At 32.3% G+C, this 20,604-nt stretch overlaps 1 protein-coding gene across 1 annotated transcript in view; it reads left to right on the top strand.

Moving 5' to 3' along the window:
• Positions 1 to 20,604, top strand: part of LRP1B (LDL receptor related protein 1B) — a 2,715,774-nt gene that overhangs the window by 1,619,811 nt on the left and 1,075,359 nt on the right. Inside the window, exon 23 of the mRNA XM_053698264.1 lies at positions 18,847 to 19,047. Within this exon, the coding sequence (XP_053554239.1) occupies positions 18,847 to 19,047 (201 nt within the window). The remainder of the gene's footprint in view (positions 1 to 18,846; positions 19,048 to 20,604) is intronic.

Below are 20,604 nucleotides of genomic sequence, written 5' to 3'. Positions count from 1 at the left end.
TTTAGACCAGAGTAAATTTGTTAAAGGACCAATAAATACAGTAGATTTGCATAATCAACAAATGCATAATAATAAGACAATGCAATAGCACTTAGGGGCATATTTATCAAGGTCTGGCGGACCTGATCTATCACTGCGGATCAGGTCCGCCAGACCTCGCTGAATACGGCGAGCAATATGCTCTTCGTATTCAGCATTGCACCAGCAGCCGCCAATCAGCCGCCAGCAAGGGGGTGTCAATCAACCCGATCTTACTCGATCGGGTTGTATTGTGGCGATGTCTGTCCGCCTGCTCAGAGTAGGCGGACCGGTTATGGAGCAGCGGTCTTTGTGACCGCTGCTTCATAACGGCTGTTTCTGGCGAGCCTAGAAACACGGGGCATCAAGCTCCATACTGAGCTTGATACATATGCCCCAGAGTCTGAACTTCAAACGAGAAGATTTTTTTTCTGACAAATTTCAGTTATGTCTATTGCCACTCCCACTGCATCATGTGACACCCTTCAGTCAATAACAAATGCATATAAGTATATTCTGTGAATTCTTGGACATGCCCAGTAGGAGCTGGTGACTCAAAAAGTGTAAATATAAAAAGACTCCACATTTTATTAATGGAAAAGTTGTTTAAAATTGCATGCTCTATTTGAATCATGTAAATTATTTTTTTAATTGTGTCCCTTTAATAACACTGAAGCATATTTAATATAAGTATGGGGATCAAAATTAATACATTACATTGCTGCTGAATTGTTCCAGCTGCTCTCTACAGATTTACAAAAAATCCTATGTTTTTATATAATTTTATAGATACTAGCTGGGAAAATTACTATCAATAAACATCTTGCTGGATAGCCTCAAACATGTCAGGTATAATTTGTTCAAGCACATCTTTAGAGAAAGGTTAGTTAATTTAGATAAGATTACTAATATATGTGGTAAGTATAGAACTATAAGGAAAAGAACAACTGGAATGTACACATTGTAACCATGGGAACAAATATGTTCAAACTGGCCTTCTGTTTCTGTCTTCAAAAATCTAACACATAAATATTTATGTATATAAGCATATACATATATATTTACACGGAACACACAGTTCCCATAGACCGCAATGTAAAGACACTTTTCAGTCCTGTTTGTTTTTCTAACATCCCACACCCAACAACTTTAACCTCTAAAAACTGCTTTGTGCAGTTTGTTTTTATAAAAAAAAATCAAGTTCTCAGTTTGCCGTAGCAATAACCAGCCCTTACATTATCACTCGCCCGTAGACGGCTGTTTAAAACTGTGAAGAAGGGAATAATGTGTGCTCTGGCTTCCTCTTTTTTTAAATACACATATACTCATATAAACACATAAATACCTATGTACACATATATAGATATAGACATAGAAGTGCATTGGAGCCTTTTGTAGTTAAATAGATGAAAACACAAAAAAAACATATTTATGCAATATTTACTTTTAAAAAAAGTTTTAACTATGTATGAATAAATAGAACATATTCTGCTATTTGAAGAACATTGTAACGTGAAATATTAATATTTTCATGTCGGGTTAGCACACTTGAAAAGTATTGTATTTACGTGCAAGTTGGGTGTTAGATTTGTTTTCCACTTTTTTTGTGCCATTGACTTCTATGGGGGTATAGATTATCACGTGAACAATATTCTAAGTTTGACTTTTTGCGCTCGTCTGGTTAGTGCACAAGCAAAACAGTTTACTTTGAACTCATAATTTGAGCGCTATCTGACATGCACAAAAAGCTTACTTCTAGCTTGAGCGGGAGCGATAAATAACACTACTTGTAATCTGTACCTAAATGTCTTAATTTTGTGTATCTATCACATATTTTGAAATAATGCATCATTGTGTGTGTGTGTATCACTGCTTGAAAAATTCCGGTGAGTGCTTTGTCATTCTTGGATCTACTTGGATACAAAATATATAGCACCCATATAAACATGATAATAGACTGCACTCTCAAACTGTACTGGGTACATAGCCTATGGCCCAGCACTCACAAAGAGCTGAACAGCTTTCAGAGAATTGGAAGTTAACCCCAGACAAGCCTGGATACAAAGCCCATATCTACGTGTTTTGTTGATAATTTTGTTTTGTCATTTTCCCTATGGGCTTTGCACTCAGGGAGTAAGAGACCTTGACTTGGTCCTGGTCCTATTACCATTTGGCTAAATGCTTTAACTAACTATTCCATTTTGCTTTTAATCTAGCTGCATGCTTGCAAGAGAGTATCAGACTTTCTGTATGTTGTGTGTATGTGTATGTATGTGTATATATACATATATATATATATATATATATATATATAGTATATATATATATATATATATATATATATATATATATATATATAGATGGTGAGCCTTTATTTTAAGTTTGTCAATAAGAAATTCAGATATTGCACTATATATAATCACCAAGAACTGATATATATTTCCAGACTATTAACCCCCAATGAGGTGTTTAAAAGTTCCATTTCACCTGTCATTTATGTGTGCGTCGCATTATTATTATAATTTTTGCTACAATATTCCACAGTACTTAATACATTCAAATTAGGGTATGCAATATAATATAATTAAAAAATAACAATGGAACTGATACATGAGGAGGAAGGTCCTGCTCTTTGAAACTTACAGTCCAAAGGATATGTATACACATATTGGCAACTTTATTAGATACTGCCCTACTGTGTGCACACAAATGGTTCGTTCCACTACATTTGACATCATGTGGCCACAGTTTTGGTATAAATACAACAGAACAACCTTCCAACTATGGAGAATAGCAGTCTAATGGACTTTTAACGTGGTATGATAGTAGGTGCAAGACGTGCTGGATGAAGCGTATCTAAAATGGCAATACTCCAGAACTTTTCCCGTACCACAGTTTCAAGGGTGTATCCAGAATGGTTAAATGAACACAAAACATCCAGTCAGTAGCAACCCTGCAGAAGAAAAATGCTTGTTGATGAGACAGGTCAGCAATTACAGGCCACGATTTTGTGAATCACATCGGAATTCAAACAGTGCAGAGAAAAACATATCACAATGCACCACAAGGCACACCTTGTCGTGGATGGGATACAACAGCTGGTAGCCACATCATGTGCAGAGAGCATGCCTTCTGTGTGCACAACAACACCATAACTGGACCATTAAAGACTGGAAAAAGGTTGTTTGGTGTGATGAGTCATAGTTCCTAGTGCGTGATGTTGATGGCAGGTTCCGACTTTGATGAAAACATCATGAATCCATGGACACGTCATGTCTGCTGAAAATTGTGCAAGGTGGTGGGGGAATTGTGCAAGGTGGTGGGGAATTGTGCAAGGTGGTGGAGGCCATTTGGTGATGTGGGAAATGTTTTCCTGGATCATGTTGGGTCCATTGATACCTCTAGATTCATGTCTGAATGCCACACGTAAACATCATTGCTGACCAAGTGCATCCGTTTATGTTGACAGTTTATCTTCAGGCTGATAATTACTTCCAACAGGATAATGTGCAAGTGCACAAAGCCACTGTTGATGGTTCCTGGAACATGACAATGACTTTTCTTTGCTGCAGTGGCCTGCTTATTCCCTGGATCTAAATCCTATTGAACATCTTTGGGATGAGCTGGATATGACTATACGCTGCAGACCTACACCTCTGTCGAATCTCCAGGAGTTGCATGACACACTCATGTCTGCATGGTAACACAATACCTACACATTTTTTCAGCATCTTGTTTAATCATTGCCTAGACAAATTCAGACAGGTTTTGAAGGCTAAAGGAGGCTCAATACTCTACAAGGTAGCTGTTCCTAATGAAGTGGCCGCACAGTGTATATCCATATGGTTTGCTATTTTTATGGCATGTTACCCCAACTGCCGCGAATGCAGTTTGAGCTACCATGCCATAATTCATCCTTATTGAGGTGTTTTTGAATTTATGTAATTAATTTATTATACTGTAAGTTAATGTACACTTATTTTAATGTAATAATTTGTATTTTTGGAATAGCTACTCAACATAAACAACTTACACTAGAAGAGATAAGATCTGTATACAATAAACCATACAATGTAAATGATACAATTCTGAAAAAATATTTTAGAAATATTAAATAAGAGGTCATTTTTCCAGCATCCCTTCAAAAATGTTAAATTTCAATCTGATTTTTTCATTACTTTACAGTAGCTAGATGTAATTGTTCTTGTTTAACATATCAGCAGTTGTATTTGTTGGTTTTATGCTGTTTTCAAGCCTACTTGTATATCTAATTTTCTTCCTCCTGGAGTCCCTGGTTTAATTTTCCCTCACTAAATGTCACCCTAGTCTTTCACATAAACAGAATGTGGTTTATGTACCAAAATGGACAATTTACACAAAGTAACAAATTTATATTTTTGTTTTACAACTTAGCTATAAGAATGTCTTCCTTTGTCTGTGTTATAATTATTGTTATTTTCATTTTTAGAACGTTTTATGTAAACAATTCTAATTTTTAAAAACTCTTCTTCCCAACTGAGCCATAGGGGCATATTTATCCGTATGGAGCTTGATCCCCCGTGTTTTTCTAAAGACCGCTGCTCCATAACCTGTCCGCCTGCTCTGAGGAGGCAGACAGAAATTAACCCAATCAAATATGATCGGGTTGATTGACCATGAATATGCAGGGGGCGGCATTGCACTAGCAGTTAACCAGAACTTCTGGTGCAATGATAAATGCAGACAACGAATGCTGTCGGCATTTATCGATGTGCAGCGGACATGATCCACAATATCGGATCATGTCCACTCACACCATATTAAATAGGCCCCATGGCTTTGATACCATCTTGAAGTATTTATTTTTCTTTCAAGTTAACTTAAATATTTTTTACCAACATTTTTTGGCTTTCTACCTTTTGGAAACTGCACTGTACTTTGTTAAATTGTCTTCTCTAAATTTGGATAGATTTGTATTTACTGAAAAAACTCTCCGGTTTCTACATTAATATAATAATTTCCCAAAAAGTAGGCATTTTTCCAGCTTTTTTTTTTTGCTTTTTATATGGATTTTTTTTCTTTTTGTACACATGACAGAGCAAAAGATATACCATGACCTATGTGAAAAATGATATTCACAAAAGGCCAGAAATGTTTGCCTTCACATCATCTGAAGCTAATTGAATGTACACTGTTATTAGTAAGATTGTACATGTCATCTTTTAAAGGCATTCATGTTCAAGAACAAAATGTCAAATTCCCCTAATTGATTATATCTTAAAAACTTATAAATATGAGTAAAATGGGACCTATTAAAAAAGAATAATAATAAATACCTGGTATTGTAAGTCATATGGGACCTGTTCTTAAAAATAAAAAAAAGAAATCTTGATATTGTGAGTGACATGGGACTTCAATTCAATCTGCAGAATTTTCCTCTGCTTAAATAGAACAATCAGTTATCAAAAGTTTATATTTGCATTTGACATAAATATTGAATGTTAATGTTACATGTTGATATTGCATCCCATAAACTAACATTGAAATCTATAAAAATAAAAATTCAAATGTTGATATACCAATATTTCAACATCACATTCAAATGAAAATGTTACTTTTGATGTTCCAATTTTAAAGGTGCAGCAAATTCAAAATTTAACTTTTATGACTTTAAACTCACCCACAGTGCCAGCCTGGGAACCTATACAGTCTCTCATATGTGCTTTTATTCTACAAACATGTACTGTGACTAAAGCAGCATATGTGTTCTCCTATAAGCAGCCTTTATCATAACACCCAGTATATTGCTAACTTGCTAAGCAAACTAATAGATCCCACTGTAATGTCTCTTTAGCAATATCTATTCAATACATAATGAGACCTTATAGAGTGCAAACAATAATATATATAAATAATATATTTAATAGTGGTGTATGTTGTTATTCTCATTCAATTACCCAGAGTTCTTCGTTTCAGAGTGCATACTTGCTTGGTATAAAAACAATAGATATGCCTTTTTATAATAGGATGCTAAATCCCAGACACTCATGACAGGTCTTGACTGGCTATTGAAGAGTGGATATTGAACTCCTATAATTATTTTTAGTCTTAGTCTTTGTATTCTATAAAAGGTGATCTCTGATTTGTGTTACAGAAGCTGCCTCATTTTCAGTCCAATTGTAAAGAGCTGTAGGCTTTTCGGTCTCACTCAGAAATTTATTGTAAGCAATAATAATGAAAAGTTCCTCTGAACATTTAAACTAATTTGCTCTTTTTGATGTTTGTTTTAAAGTTGTATTTTATTTCCATAATATTTTAGCAGGTTTAGCCAACTTGATGCAGATGTATGTCATTGTATTGCATAGTTTGCTGTAAGTGTTTCCTTTGAAGGAATTATTCATGGAAATATTGTGTATCCAATTCTAATACACTTCAACCAAACTTTCTATTGTTGCTTTAAATATTTTAAAAAAAGAATTCACTCTCTGTAACCTGATACTGGGTATGGCACTATACACATTTTAGGTATGTACATTTTTTTTAACTGTAACCATGTTTATTCAGCATGTGGTCTTTTAGAAAAAAAGAAAAGTAAGACATTTTTGCTTTACCACAGCATGCATTGGAATCATTGCACTAGACTTGTTTAGGATATGTATACTGTTCTTCCCTACGCTATCTTTATGATTTCCTTTTGTGGCCATAAATAAAAATAATCTGGATGCAAAAAAAGAATATGTGTTCAAGCATACTTTTAAGCTGACTTAAAGGAACAGTCTAGTCAAAATTAAACTTTCATGTTTCAAAAAGGGCATGTAATTTTAAACAACTTTCCAATTTACTTTTATCATCAAATTTGCTTTCTTATCTTGTTGAAAGCTAAACCTAGGTAGGCGCATATGCTGATTTCTAAGCCCATGAAGGCCACCTGTTATCTGAATAAATTTTGACATATGCTGTCAGCATTTATCATTGCACAAACATTTCTAATGTAATGCTTCTGCAATGCCGCCCCCTGCACATTTGCGGCCAATCGTATCTGATCGGGCTGATTGCTGTCCACTGCCTCAGAGGAGGCGGACGAGTTAAGGAGCAGCGGTCTTAAGACCACTGCTTCTTAACTTACATTTCCGGCGAGTCCGAAAATACGGGGATAGATAGCAGCATCCACTGCTTGGTAAATCTCCCCCTAGAAATTGTCAGATATTTTTTTTTTAATTTTTATATTCTAGGACTAGAAAAAATATTCCCCTTATTTTAATATTTAAAGGGACATAAAACAAGTTGGGATAGAGACAAAATATAATATTATGTGCTTTAATTACTTTACCTGCAAATTTATACTGCAGTGCCTCACCATTAACCCTTACTTTTTAGTTTCTGAATTGTAAAGCTCTAACTCCCCCCACACATTTCCTTCCATGGCTGTATCTATATCTATTGTTGTTTGGTAGAATGCAAAAGTGAATAGGAATTATCTGCTGGAGCATGCCTAGAAGCTGTGAACTAAGTTGAAATCCAATGCCTGTGTCGAAACACTGATAAGGGTGGTTGGAGTTGGCTGCTTCTTAGCTATGTAATTCATTTTGCTTATTTTTGAAAATTATTTTAAAGTACTTGCCAGCAATTTTTTTTTTTTTTTAAATGTATACAAACTATTTTAATTAATTAGCCCTTTTAGGATATGCACAGACCTTAACCTGTTTTATGTCCCTTTAAATATAAAAATTTAAATTATTCATATTGCATTTAAATTATGAAGTCTATAAGATCTATAAATTCCAATGAATGTTACTATTTAAGTAGTCAAAGATATTTCATATTATAACAACATTTAATTCAGCTAATGTTAATATTTATGTTTTCATAAAACATTTGACATATGTAAAGTACGAGCAAATGCAGTCCACATTCATTATTCTTGAATGAATTATAAATTATGTTATATATGCAAAAAAATCTTAAATATTAATTGCTGCACTACAAATATGTACCTAAAAATAAATATATATATTTTTTAAATTGTTAGCAAAATTGGCAACATTATGCTACTGCTGAGTAGTCTTGGGATATACAGTAACAATTAAAAGATTATGTTATCTCTTCTGCTTTGTTTAGCTAGAGCCAGATTAAATTAACACCTGCATTGAACTAGATAATTACTATACAGCATGTAGCAGGGTCACAAAAAGTATGCCATTCAAATATATGGCATTTGTACACAGCTCTCTGTTAGAAGCACAAGTTTTAAGAGTAAACTACAGAAAAACTGGGAAAAATAATGAATCTACATAGAAACATTTAGAGCCCTCATAAAACTCTTTTCATGCAACTCTTCACATTAATTTGGATTGTTCTAGTTCAACAGTTTAGACATCTTAAAAACAATTTTATTCATTTTCATAAGGCATCATTTGGCTATTCTTATGACATTTTTCCACTCATTTTTAAGGCAAGAAATTACTTGTGCAGTTCCACCCACTACTCTTGCTCATCCAACCATACAGGTCTTTACAATCATCCTGAATGAATAAGTCTTGTATTTTTTTATCACACTGGTCCTTAAAAGGTTATTTACAATTTTGGGAAATATTTTTTAATTAACATTTACATCAGTGTTAATAAGAGTGTTACTGTACTGTTACATGTATTTTTTATGTGTATTGTGACACTTTTTGCTACTTAACTGAGGTTGCAGATTTTACTTGTGAGTAAAATGGGATTGTGCTCTCACAGTCACCTTTACTTCCAACTTGTTATATCAAGGTTATTTAATTTCAGCACAAAAAGGTGCATTTTTGCCCAATGCAAGCATACATAGATTTGTGCTCCATTCGTTTTCTAGACTTTTAGGGTCTGATAATCAAAAAACAGCATAAGGCTAGATTACGAGTAGCACGCTAATTGTTGTGTGTGAGTAATAAGGCGTTTATCATTAGTGCTTGTGCTCAATGGAAGTAGCGTGCATATAACAGGTTGAAATTAGCGCAATTTAACTTAATGCTTGTATGGATAGAGGGATTTCAAAGCTTTGGTTGACTGTTACATGCAAAAAACATTTAAAAGTACAGTTACACTCATAATAACACTATCTAATACAAATTATTTAAAAAAATTACAATCAAAAGATACAAGGGCTCAAAGATAAGAAGTCTCAAGTGTTAGAAAAAAAAGGCTGTAAAGGGCTCTAACATATAGATACATACATGTCTAAATATGTGTATGTAGGTATGTATATATATATATATATATATATATATAAAGTCATATGCAAAAGTTTAGGCACCCCTAATTTTTTCCATAATTTTAATTTATAAATAACTGGGTGTTTTGATCAGCAATTTAATTTTGATCTATCAAATAACTGAAGGACACAGTAATATTTCAGTAATGAAATGAGGTTTATTGGATTAACAGAAAATGTGCAATATGCATCAAAACAAAATTAGACAGGTGCATACATTTGGGCACCCTTGTAATTTTGTTGATTTGAATACCTGTAACTACCTAGCACTGATTAATTTGAACACACAATTGGTTTGGTGAGCCCATTAAGCCTTGAACTTCATAGACAGGTGCATCCAATCATGAGAAAGGGTATTTAAGGTGGCCAATTGCAAGTTGTTGTTCTCTTTGACTCTCCTCAGAAGAGTGGCAACATGGGGGCCTCAAAACAACTCTCAAATGACCTGAAAACAAAGATTGTTCAACATTATGGTTTAGGGGAAGGCTTGAAAAAGCTATTGCAGAGATTTAAGCTGTCAGTGTCCACCGTGAGGAACATAGTGAGAAAATGGATAACCACAGGCACAGTTCTTGTTAAGGCCAGAAGTAAAATATCAGAGAGGCAAAGGCAAAGGATGTGAGAACGGTCAAAAACAGCCAACAGACCACCTCCAAAGACCTACAACATCATCTTGCTGCAGATGGTGTCAATGTGCATTGTTCAACAATTCAGCACACTTTGCACAAGGAGAAGATGTATTGGAGAGTGATGCGGAAGAAGCCTTTTCTGCACACACGCCACAAACAGAGTCCCTTGAGGTATTTGGACAAGCCAGCTTTATTTTGGAAGTAGGTGCTGTGGACTGATGAAACAAAGATTGAGTTATTTGGTCATAACAAGGGGCGTTATGCATGGTGGTAAAAGAACACAGCGTTCCAAGACAAACACTTGCTAGCCACGGTAAGATTTGGTGGATGTTCCATCATGCTGTGGGGCTGTGTGGCCAGTGCCGGTCACATGGATTCCACTCAATATCAGCAGATACTTGAGAATAATGTTGAAGAATCAGTCACAAAGTTGAGGTTATGCGGGGGCTGGATATTTCAACAAGACAACGACCCAAAACACTGCTCAAAATCTACTCTGGCATTTATGCAGAAGAACAAGTACAATGTTCTGGAATGGCCATCCCAGTCCCCAGACCTGAATAACATTGAAAATCTGTGGGGTGATTTGAAGCGGGCTGTCCATGCTTGGCAACCATCAAACCTAACTGAACTGGAGATGTTTTGCAAGGAGGAATGGTCCAAAATACCTTCATCCAAAATCCAGACACTCAATACAGACTATAGGAAGCATCTAGAGGCTGTTATTTCTGCTAAAGGAGGCTCTACTAAATATTGATGCAATATTTCTGTTGGGGTACCCAAATGTATGCACCTGTCTAATTTTGTTTTGATGCATATTGCACATTTTCTGTTAATCCAATAAACCTCATTTCCCCCCTGAAATATTACTGTGTCCTTCAGTTATTTGATAGATCAAAATTAAATTGCTGATCCAAACACCCAATTATTTATAAATGAAAATCATGGAAATTGTCAGGGGTGCTTAAACTTTTGCATATGACTATATATATATATATATATATATATATATATATATATATATATATATATATATATATACAAAATAGAAATGGCTGCAGCACACCAAGTCAAGTTTATACCATTTTTATTACAAGCAGTGAAATACAGGCGACGTTTCGGGCTTCTGCCCTTTCTCAAGCCAAGCCTGTAGGTGAATTGGTGCTGGACTTTACCCTGTTTATATATATATATATATATAGTTATATATGTGTGTGTGTATGTACATATATATTTATGTATTTTTATGTATTTATAGACATATATACACATATAATCGCATAAATACATATGTATACATATATAGACATGTAGACTTATATAGTGCATTGCAGCCCTTTGCAGTCAAGTAGCTGAGAACAGGAATTTTATATTTTCACAATATTCATATTTAATAAAGTGTTTAACTGTATTTGTACTGGAAATATTTAATATCCCAATGTACTTCATATATGTTCTAAGTATTTTTAAATATGTATATATATATATATATATATATATAGTTATAGAAGTGCAAAAGTCCAGCACTCACTATAATATATATATATATATATATATATATATATATATATATATATATATATATATATATATATATATATATATATAGTTATAGAAGTACAAAAGTCCAGCACTCACTATACCATATTTCTCCGGGGTGTGTCCCACTCAATATACATAAGAAGGCCAAAGAGAGCACTCGCCGTGGTTGTCGTGTCAAAAAAGTGTTTATTCTTAGTGAACGTTTTCAGGGAGTGACCCCGTCCTCAGACTATTACAAATAATACAATGTATTATTTGTAATAGTCTGAGGACGGGGTCACTCCCCGAAAACATTCACTAAGAATAAAACACTTTTTTTGACACGACAACAACGGCGAGTGCTCTCTCTGGCCTTCTTATATATATAGTTATAGATATATATTTTACCAAAAAAAATTATATATGAATAAATATAGAACATATTCTGCTTTGTGACAAACACTGGAATGTGAGAAAACATGATCAGACATGACGTTTCTTCCCCACTTTTCACGCTCCATCAAAGTCTATGGGGGAATATGTTAACAAGGTTGTGATATTCTAACTTTTGCTTGTGCTTCAGGTTAGCACGTAAGCGAAAACATTTTACTTTCGACTTGTAATACAAGCAGTACCTTACGCGCGCAAAAAGCTTTATTACTGTTATTTTTTAATGCATGTTTTTACTTAATTATATTTATAATTTTATTTCACTGATGATCTCATATTTTCTCTCAACCATCAGTTTCTTATACCCTCACAGTACCATCCAAATTTTAAGTAGCCAGGGAGGGTCCTGCCACATCGTTTTGTCACATAATCAGTAGCAGCTCTGCTATCACCAGAAATACAGAGCACAGGAAACATAACTTCTTGGCTGTTTTTCTTGATTGATTGTGTTTATATATTGATGAGGGTATTCAGTATATATATTATATGTGTAAGACAGCCTACTTTGTGTGAGAAAGAGAGAATGAACTTGTAACTGATATAGAGGCATTGTACAAATAATTGATAAAAATTTACTATATGTGTAGGTTTGCTTGTTTTATTTTTTTGGTAGCAGTATTGGTGTTAGTTATTATTGGCACTCCACTTTAGACTGCAGAACCATGTGTGCTCTTCTTCTGCAACTGAGCAGCCAGTTGTGTGTTGCTTTTAAAATTATTATAATTTTTTTAAAATGATTATTTTTTATGGTACTACTTTTGATGAATGGGGGTTGTTTGTGTCTGCTTGTGGTTGTCTGTGGATGTATTTGTGTGTTGTTTATCTTAGGTAGTGCAGCTCAGATGCCTGTTGAGTGACCCTGACTTTACAGGCTGATGAGGGACAAGCGGTTATTCTTTGAATACAAACCACACAAAGTGTCATGTAAACTTGAAATTTTTTTGTTAACCAAATATTACTTAAAAGTACTTATGCCACTATGGTGTATGGTTGGAAAAAAAAATCCTTGCTGTAGGCTGCTCTGCCTTAAAATACGTGGGCCTATTTATATAAAATTATGACACTTTTTATAAATGACTGCTAATAATAATAATCATAATAAAAAGCAGAGACTGTGTTTTAATCAAAATTTGTTATTAAACACATATTAAGTTTTATCTAGTTCCCCCTCTAAATTTAATAAAACAATATTTCACTTAAACACATATAAAGGAACTGACAGCAGGCATCACAATTAAGAGCAGTTATCTAATAAAATATTTCATTAACTTACACTTGATGTCATAAAGAGGCCTCTAATAAATCTACTGGATGGTGTATCTTGACAATGATTAATCTTCTTTCACTGTTGCCTGCTGCTTTATTTGATAATATGTTGCTCATATCTCAGTACAAAATGATTTCTCTGTTAAAGAAAGTATTTTGTTTTCATTAGGGAGAATGGAAATCACATAAACAAACATATTCTATATTTTTCTGTATCTATAAAACTGATTAAAGAAGAGGGCTAGAGCTGTTGAGGAAACAACATCAATTTGCTTTGGGATATGGCCAATTTACTAAGCACAAGTTTAGCATTAGGCATTAAGCTTGTATCTGTCGGTGTCTTGTTGATTGCCTGTAAGTTCTAATAGTTGTGTCATGGTAAAAAAGATTGGTGATGTTTCAGTCATTCAGTTAAATGCATACATCTGCATAATAAAATGGTTTAAGCCTATCTCAGAGTTATCACTGTAATTACCAGATGTCATATGCTTTAAAGTGTATGTTTAAAAATCAATAAGATGTTTTAAATAGTGAAACAAAATGCATTCGGGACTGATGTGAACTGTGTATATTAAAGAAAGTCAAGTTTGATACTGGGTTCAGTTTACCACAATTTTGATTTATTTTCACTAGTAAATTAATTCAAATCAGACCACAGATAATTGCATGTATACTCGAGTAGAAAACAGGGTGATTGTACAATGTATTGGTTTATTGCTGCCTTCTTCAAGTTTATTTCCATTATTTCTAAATACTCTTGGTATTTCAGTCTTAAATGCTAAACATGAGTTATTGTTTTTGTCATCTAATTTTACTGGCATATATTTAGGGTTAAAGGCACAGTAATCAACTTGTTATTGCAATGTTGCTATTTTGCAATACATTAAAATACACATTCATTAAAGGGACAGTTTACTCAACAATGTTCCGTCCTTTAATCTGTTCCCAATGATCCATTTTACTTGCTGGAGTGTATAAAATAGTTTACAAGTAGCTACGTTACCCTTATTTTGGCAATGTAAACACAGCCAGCAGAAAAAATTACACTCCTGGTGGGGTGTAGAAGAGATAACTAATGAAATTATAATTTCCCATTTTTCTCTCTAAATATTGGGCTTTGGTTTACAAACAGATACAAGATATGGAAGCAAGTGTGTGTACACAAAGAATAACACAATGAGATATAATTTAACCTGCAAGCTCAACCCACTGTAATTGGCTGTGGATTCAAAGCACAACACCAGCAATTTCATATACACAAATAAACCTTAAAATGCAATTTCTCATACATTTTATACTCTGCAGCTGGTATAACAAGTAACTAAAGTAAAAAGCAAGTTTACACTATATGGTCCCTTTAACGCCTCAAGCTCCATTCACTATGCAATGTGCAGACATGGTTCTACAGCTTAGTAAATGGACCCTTTGTTTTCTTCTGCTGATTCACAATTGCCAAGCTCCACCCACCTCTTGTCTTATTAGGAGGACCCAATCCAGACTTATTACTGGGGTAGGAAAATCTAGCCTCTATCATTTTGCTAACAAGTGCCATTTTGCATATTCTTATTTCAAAATATCTGCTGAGTATAATTAGGGAAAATATATGGCAGAGTTAGGCTTGTAATGCCCTGTATGTACATAGCTAATCCTTGGAATTGGAAAAGAAAGAAGTGTATAATACATAATAATAGTATACTGCAAAGTTATTTAACAACATGTAATTCAACATTTTATATTGCAACCTCAATTTTTTTTTTATGTCCCTTTAAGTTTGTTTACTGGAAGATGTTTATTTTGCCATTAAAAAATAAAATGTTATATATACGTTACTATCCTATAGATAGATATCCTATTGGAATGTTATTGAATGATAAATGTTTTATAAACTCCTCCCTTTATGTCTATATTTGTAATTTCTTATCTGTTGCATTTTTCTTCCCTCTTTCCTTCTGACTCATCTCTTTTTAACTCTCTTTTTAATAATTTATTTCCTTAAAGGGACAGCCAACACCAGAACTATATTGTTTCATGGGATATGTATGGAAGATAACACAATATTATGTGTGGTTTTAAATCTGATGCCTTTTTAAATGAAACTAACTAAATGTAATTAAATATTATTTTATGGTAAAACCACAAAACCTTTACAACTAAGTGATTATTGTATATAAGGATGACAGATGTCTGCTATTAACAGACATTACAAATGTAGTCCCCTGATTTTGAGATAACTAAATACTATAACCAGATAATGTAAAAATACTACCAATATATAGTTTGCAATTCATAATTAATTACCTTCTCTTTGATATGTTGTGCATTACCTCCATGTCTGTGGCTGGGGTGGTGGAGTGTAATTACTTACATCCCTGAGACGTCCATACATCACTTTGTCAATGCAAACTAGTTACAATGTTTACATCTAGATAGAAAATATTCAAGTTATGTCTTGCCATTGCTTGATATCTGTCATCTGTAGACCAATAAGGAGTGCTCATATTAATATATATATATATATATATATATGTATATATATATATATATAATATAGTATTCCATAGGTGCTACTATAAGTTGCTTTTGGTCATATCTATTCTAAATTATAGTTTCTCAGGGTGAGTAGTCATATGCTAAATGATGAAGTGTCTGACAAGATATGCAAGCTATATAGTTTAAGGGTTTAAAAGTAGCCCTCACAAGTCACATTCCTACTACTGAGCAATATAGAATGTGGTTCATACAGACCTACATTTGTATTAATTCATATGAGTGTAAAGTCTGTTTATATTATCATATCTATCCCTGATTTCACATCCATGCTGAGTAAAATGAAGATCCAAAAGTGGTCTTTGCACTTTTACCTTCTTGCAATTGTCACATAATTGTCACAAGAATGGCCCAATGAGTAATGGAATGTATAGTTATAAAAAAGCAAAGTAAAAAAGAGGTTTCAGTTATATATCTCTTACGTTGTATAGACCTACCATTGGCATACTGATATTGCTATTATCTTGTTTTGTATGTTATTTTCTAGTTTGCCTTTATTATAACATGATGATATTTATTACCTAAAATTTTAACAAAAGAATGCAAATACAAAAAAAGAAATACCAGCTATATTTGTGCTGGTGCCACAAAAACTAGGCACAATTTTGGTTCTTGCCTTTAAAGCAAACTCAGGAATATTTGTGGAATTATTAGAGATATATCTGCTTTCAGCAATACCATTAGAATATATACTGTATATACATATGTGTGCGTGTATATCTATTTATATATATATATATATATATATATATATATATATATATATATATATATATATATATATATATATATATATATATACAGTATATCTCAATATGTGGTTGTATATATATTTATATATTTGTGTGTGTTTGTGTGTGTGAAACTTTTATTAAACTCAGTTATGTAAGTAAACTGTAATGATTAAAATTCAATGAAAAGCAACTAATTAATTTTTTTTATTGCATTTGACAATTGTGTATTTTATGCTAAAAAAAGATAAATTGCAAATCTAATTTGGGTTGTAATAAATCAGAACATCTGAAATATTAGATGTTTTATGGATAAGTTTACTAGGTAACAAGAGCTTTCTCCATACACAAGCAATAATGGTGTTTCATCCGTGTACCACTTAATCTATAAATACTGTAAGTACTATATTTAAATATTCCAAGTATTTGTACTTAATAACACCAAGCAGAAGCAAGCTATAAATAATCAGGATGTAACAGGCCACATTCTCATTTAGATGAAAACATACACCTGAAAACCACAAGTTTATTATGTTTTATATTTCTGCTGGTAATATTTAAAAAATAATTATTAAAAAAGGGCAACTAACAACTAGTAAACAAGCAATAAATAAATACATACATACACACATAACTATAGTGTCTCTGTATTATGCAGCTACAAGTGATATCATCTAAATATATATTGACATTCTATTTAAATAAAGAATTAGATTAAAATTGCATATAAAATAAATAGGCTATGGGATTATCTGGGGTGCTATTAGGGAAACTCCCAATGGGCAATTTAGAATAAACTAGAATCCTGAAAATTCATTTAAGGGGTTGCTCTAATTGCGTAAATCTATGCACTGTTTGATTGCTGAATAGTTAGCCTAGATTGAGATTTCCTGTACAGTATATCTGCACACTCATTTCGATGTATTTGTGAGTGAGTGTTGCTGTGTCTTCTCAATAAGTACTTGTTCAATTTAAGCCACTTTCCAAAGTATTCTTCACCGCATGCAGACTAATTGTGTCTCAGAGTTGTCCTTTACCTCTCTTTTTGGTCCCTTGTGGCTTTCTAGGCAATTGAACTAACACAATATACAGGCCAAACCTAGCTTTACAAACCCATTCAAGCAGCAATTTTAGAGAAATCAATCTCTTGTACTCCAGATCCTTAGAACTTTGCATTATATCATACAAGCTTCAGTTCTTTTCTGTAGTGTCAGTTATTAACTGCAATCCAAAAATCATGTTTTCTTTTCTTTTTTTTAATTTCCCCTTGGATCCCTTTCATATCTTGTTTAGAAAATAGATTGCATGTAAATAACCTGTATAGTAATGAATGTTACTAAAAATGTCAAACCTACATAGAAAATAATTTAAGCTAAATAAATTCAAACAGTCACAATCTTGGTTCATCATATTTGCTTCTTTTTTTACAGTACATTCTCGCAGAAGCTTAGAACAACATTGATATTCCTTTTTTCTTGTTTAGAATGCTTGATCATGAAATGTATTTAATTAAGCTGATTTCCTTCACTGAATTGTATTGTAATAGACAGTGTGTCTCCTGAGATCTTTGCATAATGTATCAATTTGTAATTTAAATGTTATATTTCTAATACAAGCCAGTTGCATATTCTTTTTTTTTCTCGGAAATTCAGTGATTGATATTGGACAGGAAACATGTCAACAACAGTGAATACATCATTTTTCATTCCAATGGCAATCATATTTTAATATATCTTATAGAATAATGTTTCTTAAATTATAAGTATTTCCCAGCAAGCATTTGCTAAAACTTGGTAAAGATACAGAACAAGGAGCTATAACATTAAAAATAAAAGTTTGACAATTTTTTATTACCATTATGAAGAATAAGAAAAATGTGCTTATCCAATCCTGCAAAAACCACAGTAAATGTCATATATGTGTGTGAACTTTGGACTATTTTACAAATAAGAGCTTTACATAAACTATGAGATCAATTTAAAAAATAAAAATGCTATACAAACAATTTTCCATTTCTTTATATTTTTTTATCAATATATAAAAAAGAAGTCTTGTGGTAGGAGATTATAAATAAATATATATATATGCGTGTATATATATATATATATATATATATATATATATATATATATATTTATATATATATATATATATTTATATATATATATATATATATATATATATTTATATATATATATTTATATAAATATATATATATATATTTATATATATTTATATATATATATATATTTATATATATTTATATATATTTATATATATATTTATATATATATTTATATATATATATATATATATATATATATATATATATATATATATATATATATATATATATATATATATATATATATATTTATTTATTTTATTTATTCCTGTGTCCTTTAAGGGTTTTTTCCCATTCTTCAGGATTCTAATATATGTGTTATTTCTGTTTTCAAAGGGAGATGCATTAGCAATGCATGGGTATGTGATGGAGATATTGATTGTGAAGACCATTCAGATGAGGATAATTGTGAAGGTTATATGTGTGGACCACCAAAATACCCTTGTGCTAATGATACCTCCATCTGCCTGCAGCCTGAGAAGCTTTGCAACGGGAAAAGAGATTGTCCTGATGGATCTGATGAAGGCGAAATCTGTGGTATTTTCTTTTGTTTATTATTATTATTATTATTATTTTAATTATCTGAACACTTCTATATCTTAAAAATGTATTTTTTTGTTAATTCCTATAGAAGTTTACTCATTTTTTGTTATTTTAAAAGTGTGCTGAATATTTAAATACTAGACCATTCAGGTATTTAAGTATGTTTTAAATCTAAAATACTTTTATTTATTAAGGTACAATAAAGAGCCTCTCTACCTGTAGGCCACTTTGTATTTAAAAAGAACTAATACTGATTGTGCTCAAGGGCAGGGCATTCCTCTCCTTTTGTATTACTCAATTATTGTACCTACAACTGTAATGTACCCCGATATAGAACTTGTTTGTTTGTGTATTTAATGCATCCCTGTAATGTTCCATTATTTCTTGTATAGCGCTAAGTAATCTGCTGGAGCTTTATAAATACCTGATAATAATAATATAAAAAAATAAAGGTTAATAAATAATAAATAATAATAAATGTTCTAAAGTGCAGAAAGATATTGGCTTAGCTTGGGGAAGCGTTCCTCCTTATTCCTCTATTTTTTAATTGTGTATTTATTCAACACCATCAGCAATAACCTTCACTTGCTCTTGACATACTTGACTGTACTATAAAAAAATCTGAAAATGAAAAATAAAATGTGCAGTTGCTGACTTGTAGAACTAGCACTAGCTACTACTTTAATTGTATTTTATTTTAAGCTGATGTCCAGTAGCTCCTCTGCTTCCCTGGAGGTATTCCCCATAGGAAATAGTGAGCAAACATATTTTTTAATAACAAATTATGAGTGACCGCATGACTAACTATCAAATAAAACAATTTTTTCTTGTGACTAACAATTAGCGCAAGATTGCGAGTGGGGCACTAACTGTAGCATGCAAGCAACATGGGGTATTTCTGGGCTTTTGTGCACACCGGAAAAAGTGCACATTTAACAAGTTAAAAGTAAATGGATTCAGTTGAGTGCAATCGAATTTAGCGGGCATCAGGTTAGCCTAACTTCAGAGCTTGTGTAAAGAGTAGTGTGTTAAAAAAGTGCATAAAACACAACATAAATACAAGTTAAAGTACAGTTAAACTTATATAAACATTGTGATAAAAATGATTTGAAAGAAAATATTTAAAAAGTTATAAGGGCTCAAAGATAGATGGTATAAGGTATGTGTATGTATGTATGTACGTACGTACGTACGTACGTACGTACGTGTGTATGTGTGTGTATATTTACATATGTATTTATATGTGTATATGTGTGTGTACATATGTATTTATATGTGTATATGTATTTACTTACATATAAACACATAAATACATATCTACACATATATAGAAATATATATAAGTGCATTGAAATACCTAAAAACATATTTACTATTAATATTTAATAATTGTTTTAAAGCAAACTCAAGTCAAAATTAAAATATAATGATTCATATAGAGCATACAATTTTTAACAAATTTCCAATTTACTTCCATTAACAAAATGGAAACACACTTTTTATATTTACACTTTTTGATTCACCAGCTCCTGCTGAGCATGTGCAAGAACT

The sequence above is a fragment of the Bombina bombina genome, chromosome 1 (assembly GCF_027579735.1).
Source record: "Bombina bombina isolate aBomBom1 chromosome 1, aBomBom1.pri, whole genome shotgun sequence".
NCBI classification, from domain to species: domain Eukaryota; kingdom Metazoa; phylum Chordata; class Amphibia; order Anura; family Bombinatoridae; genus Bombina; species Bombina bombina.
This window is presented reverse-complemented; position numbering and strand designations above follow the sequence as displayed.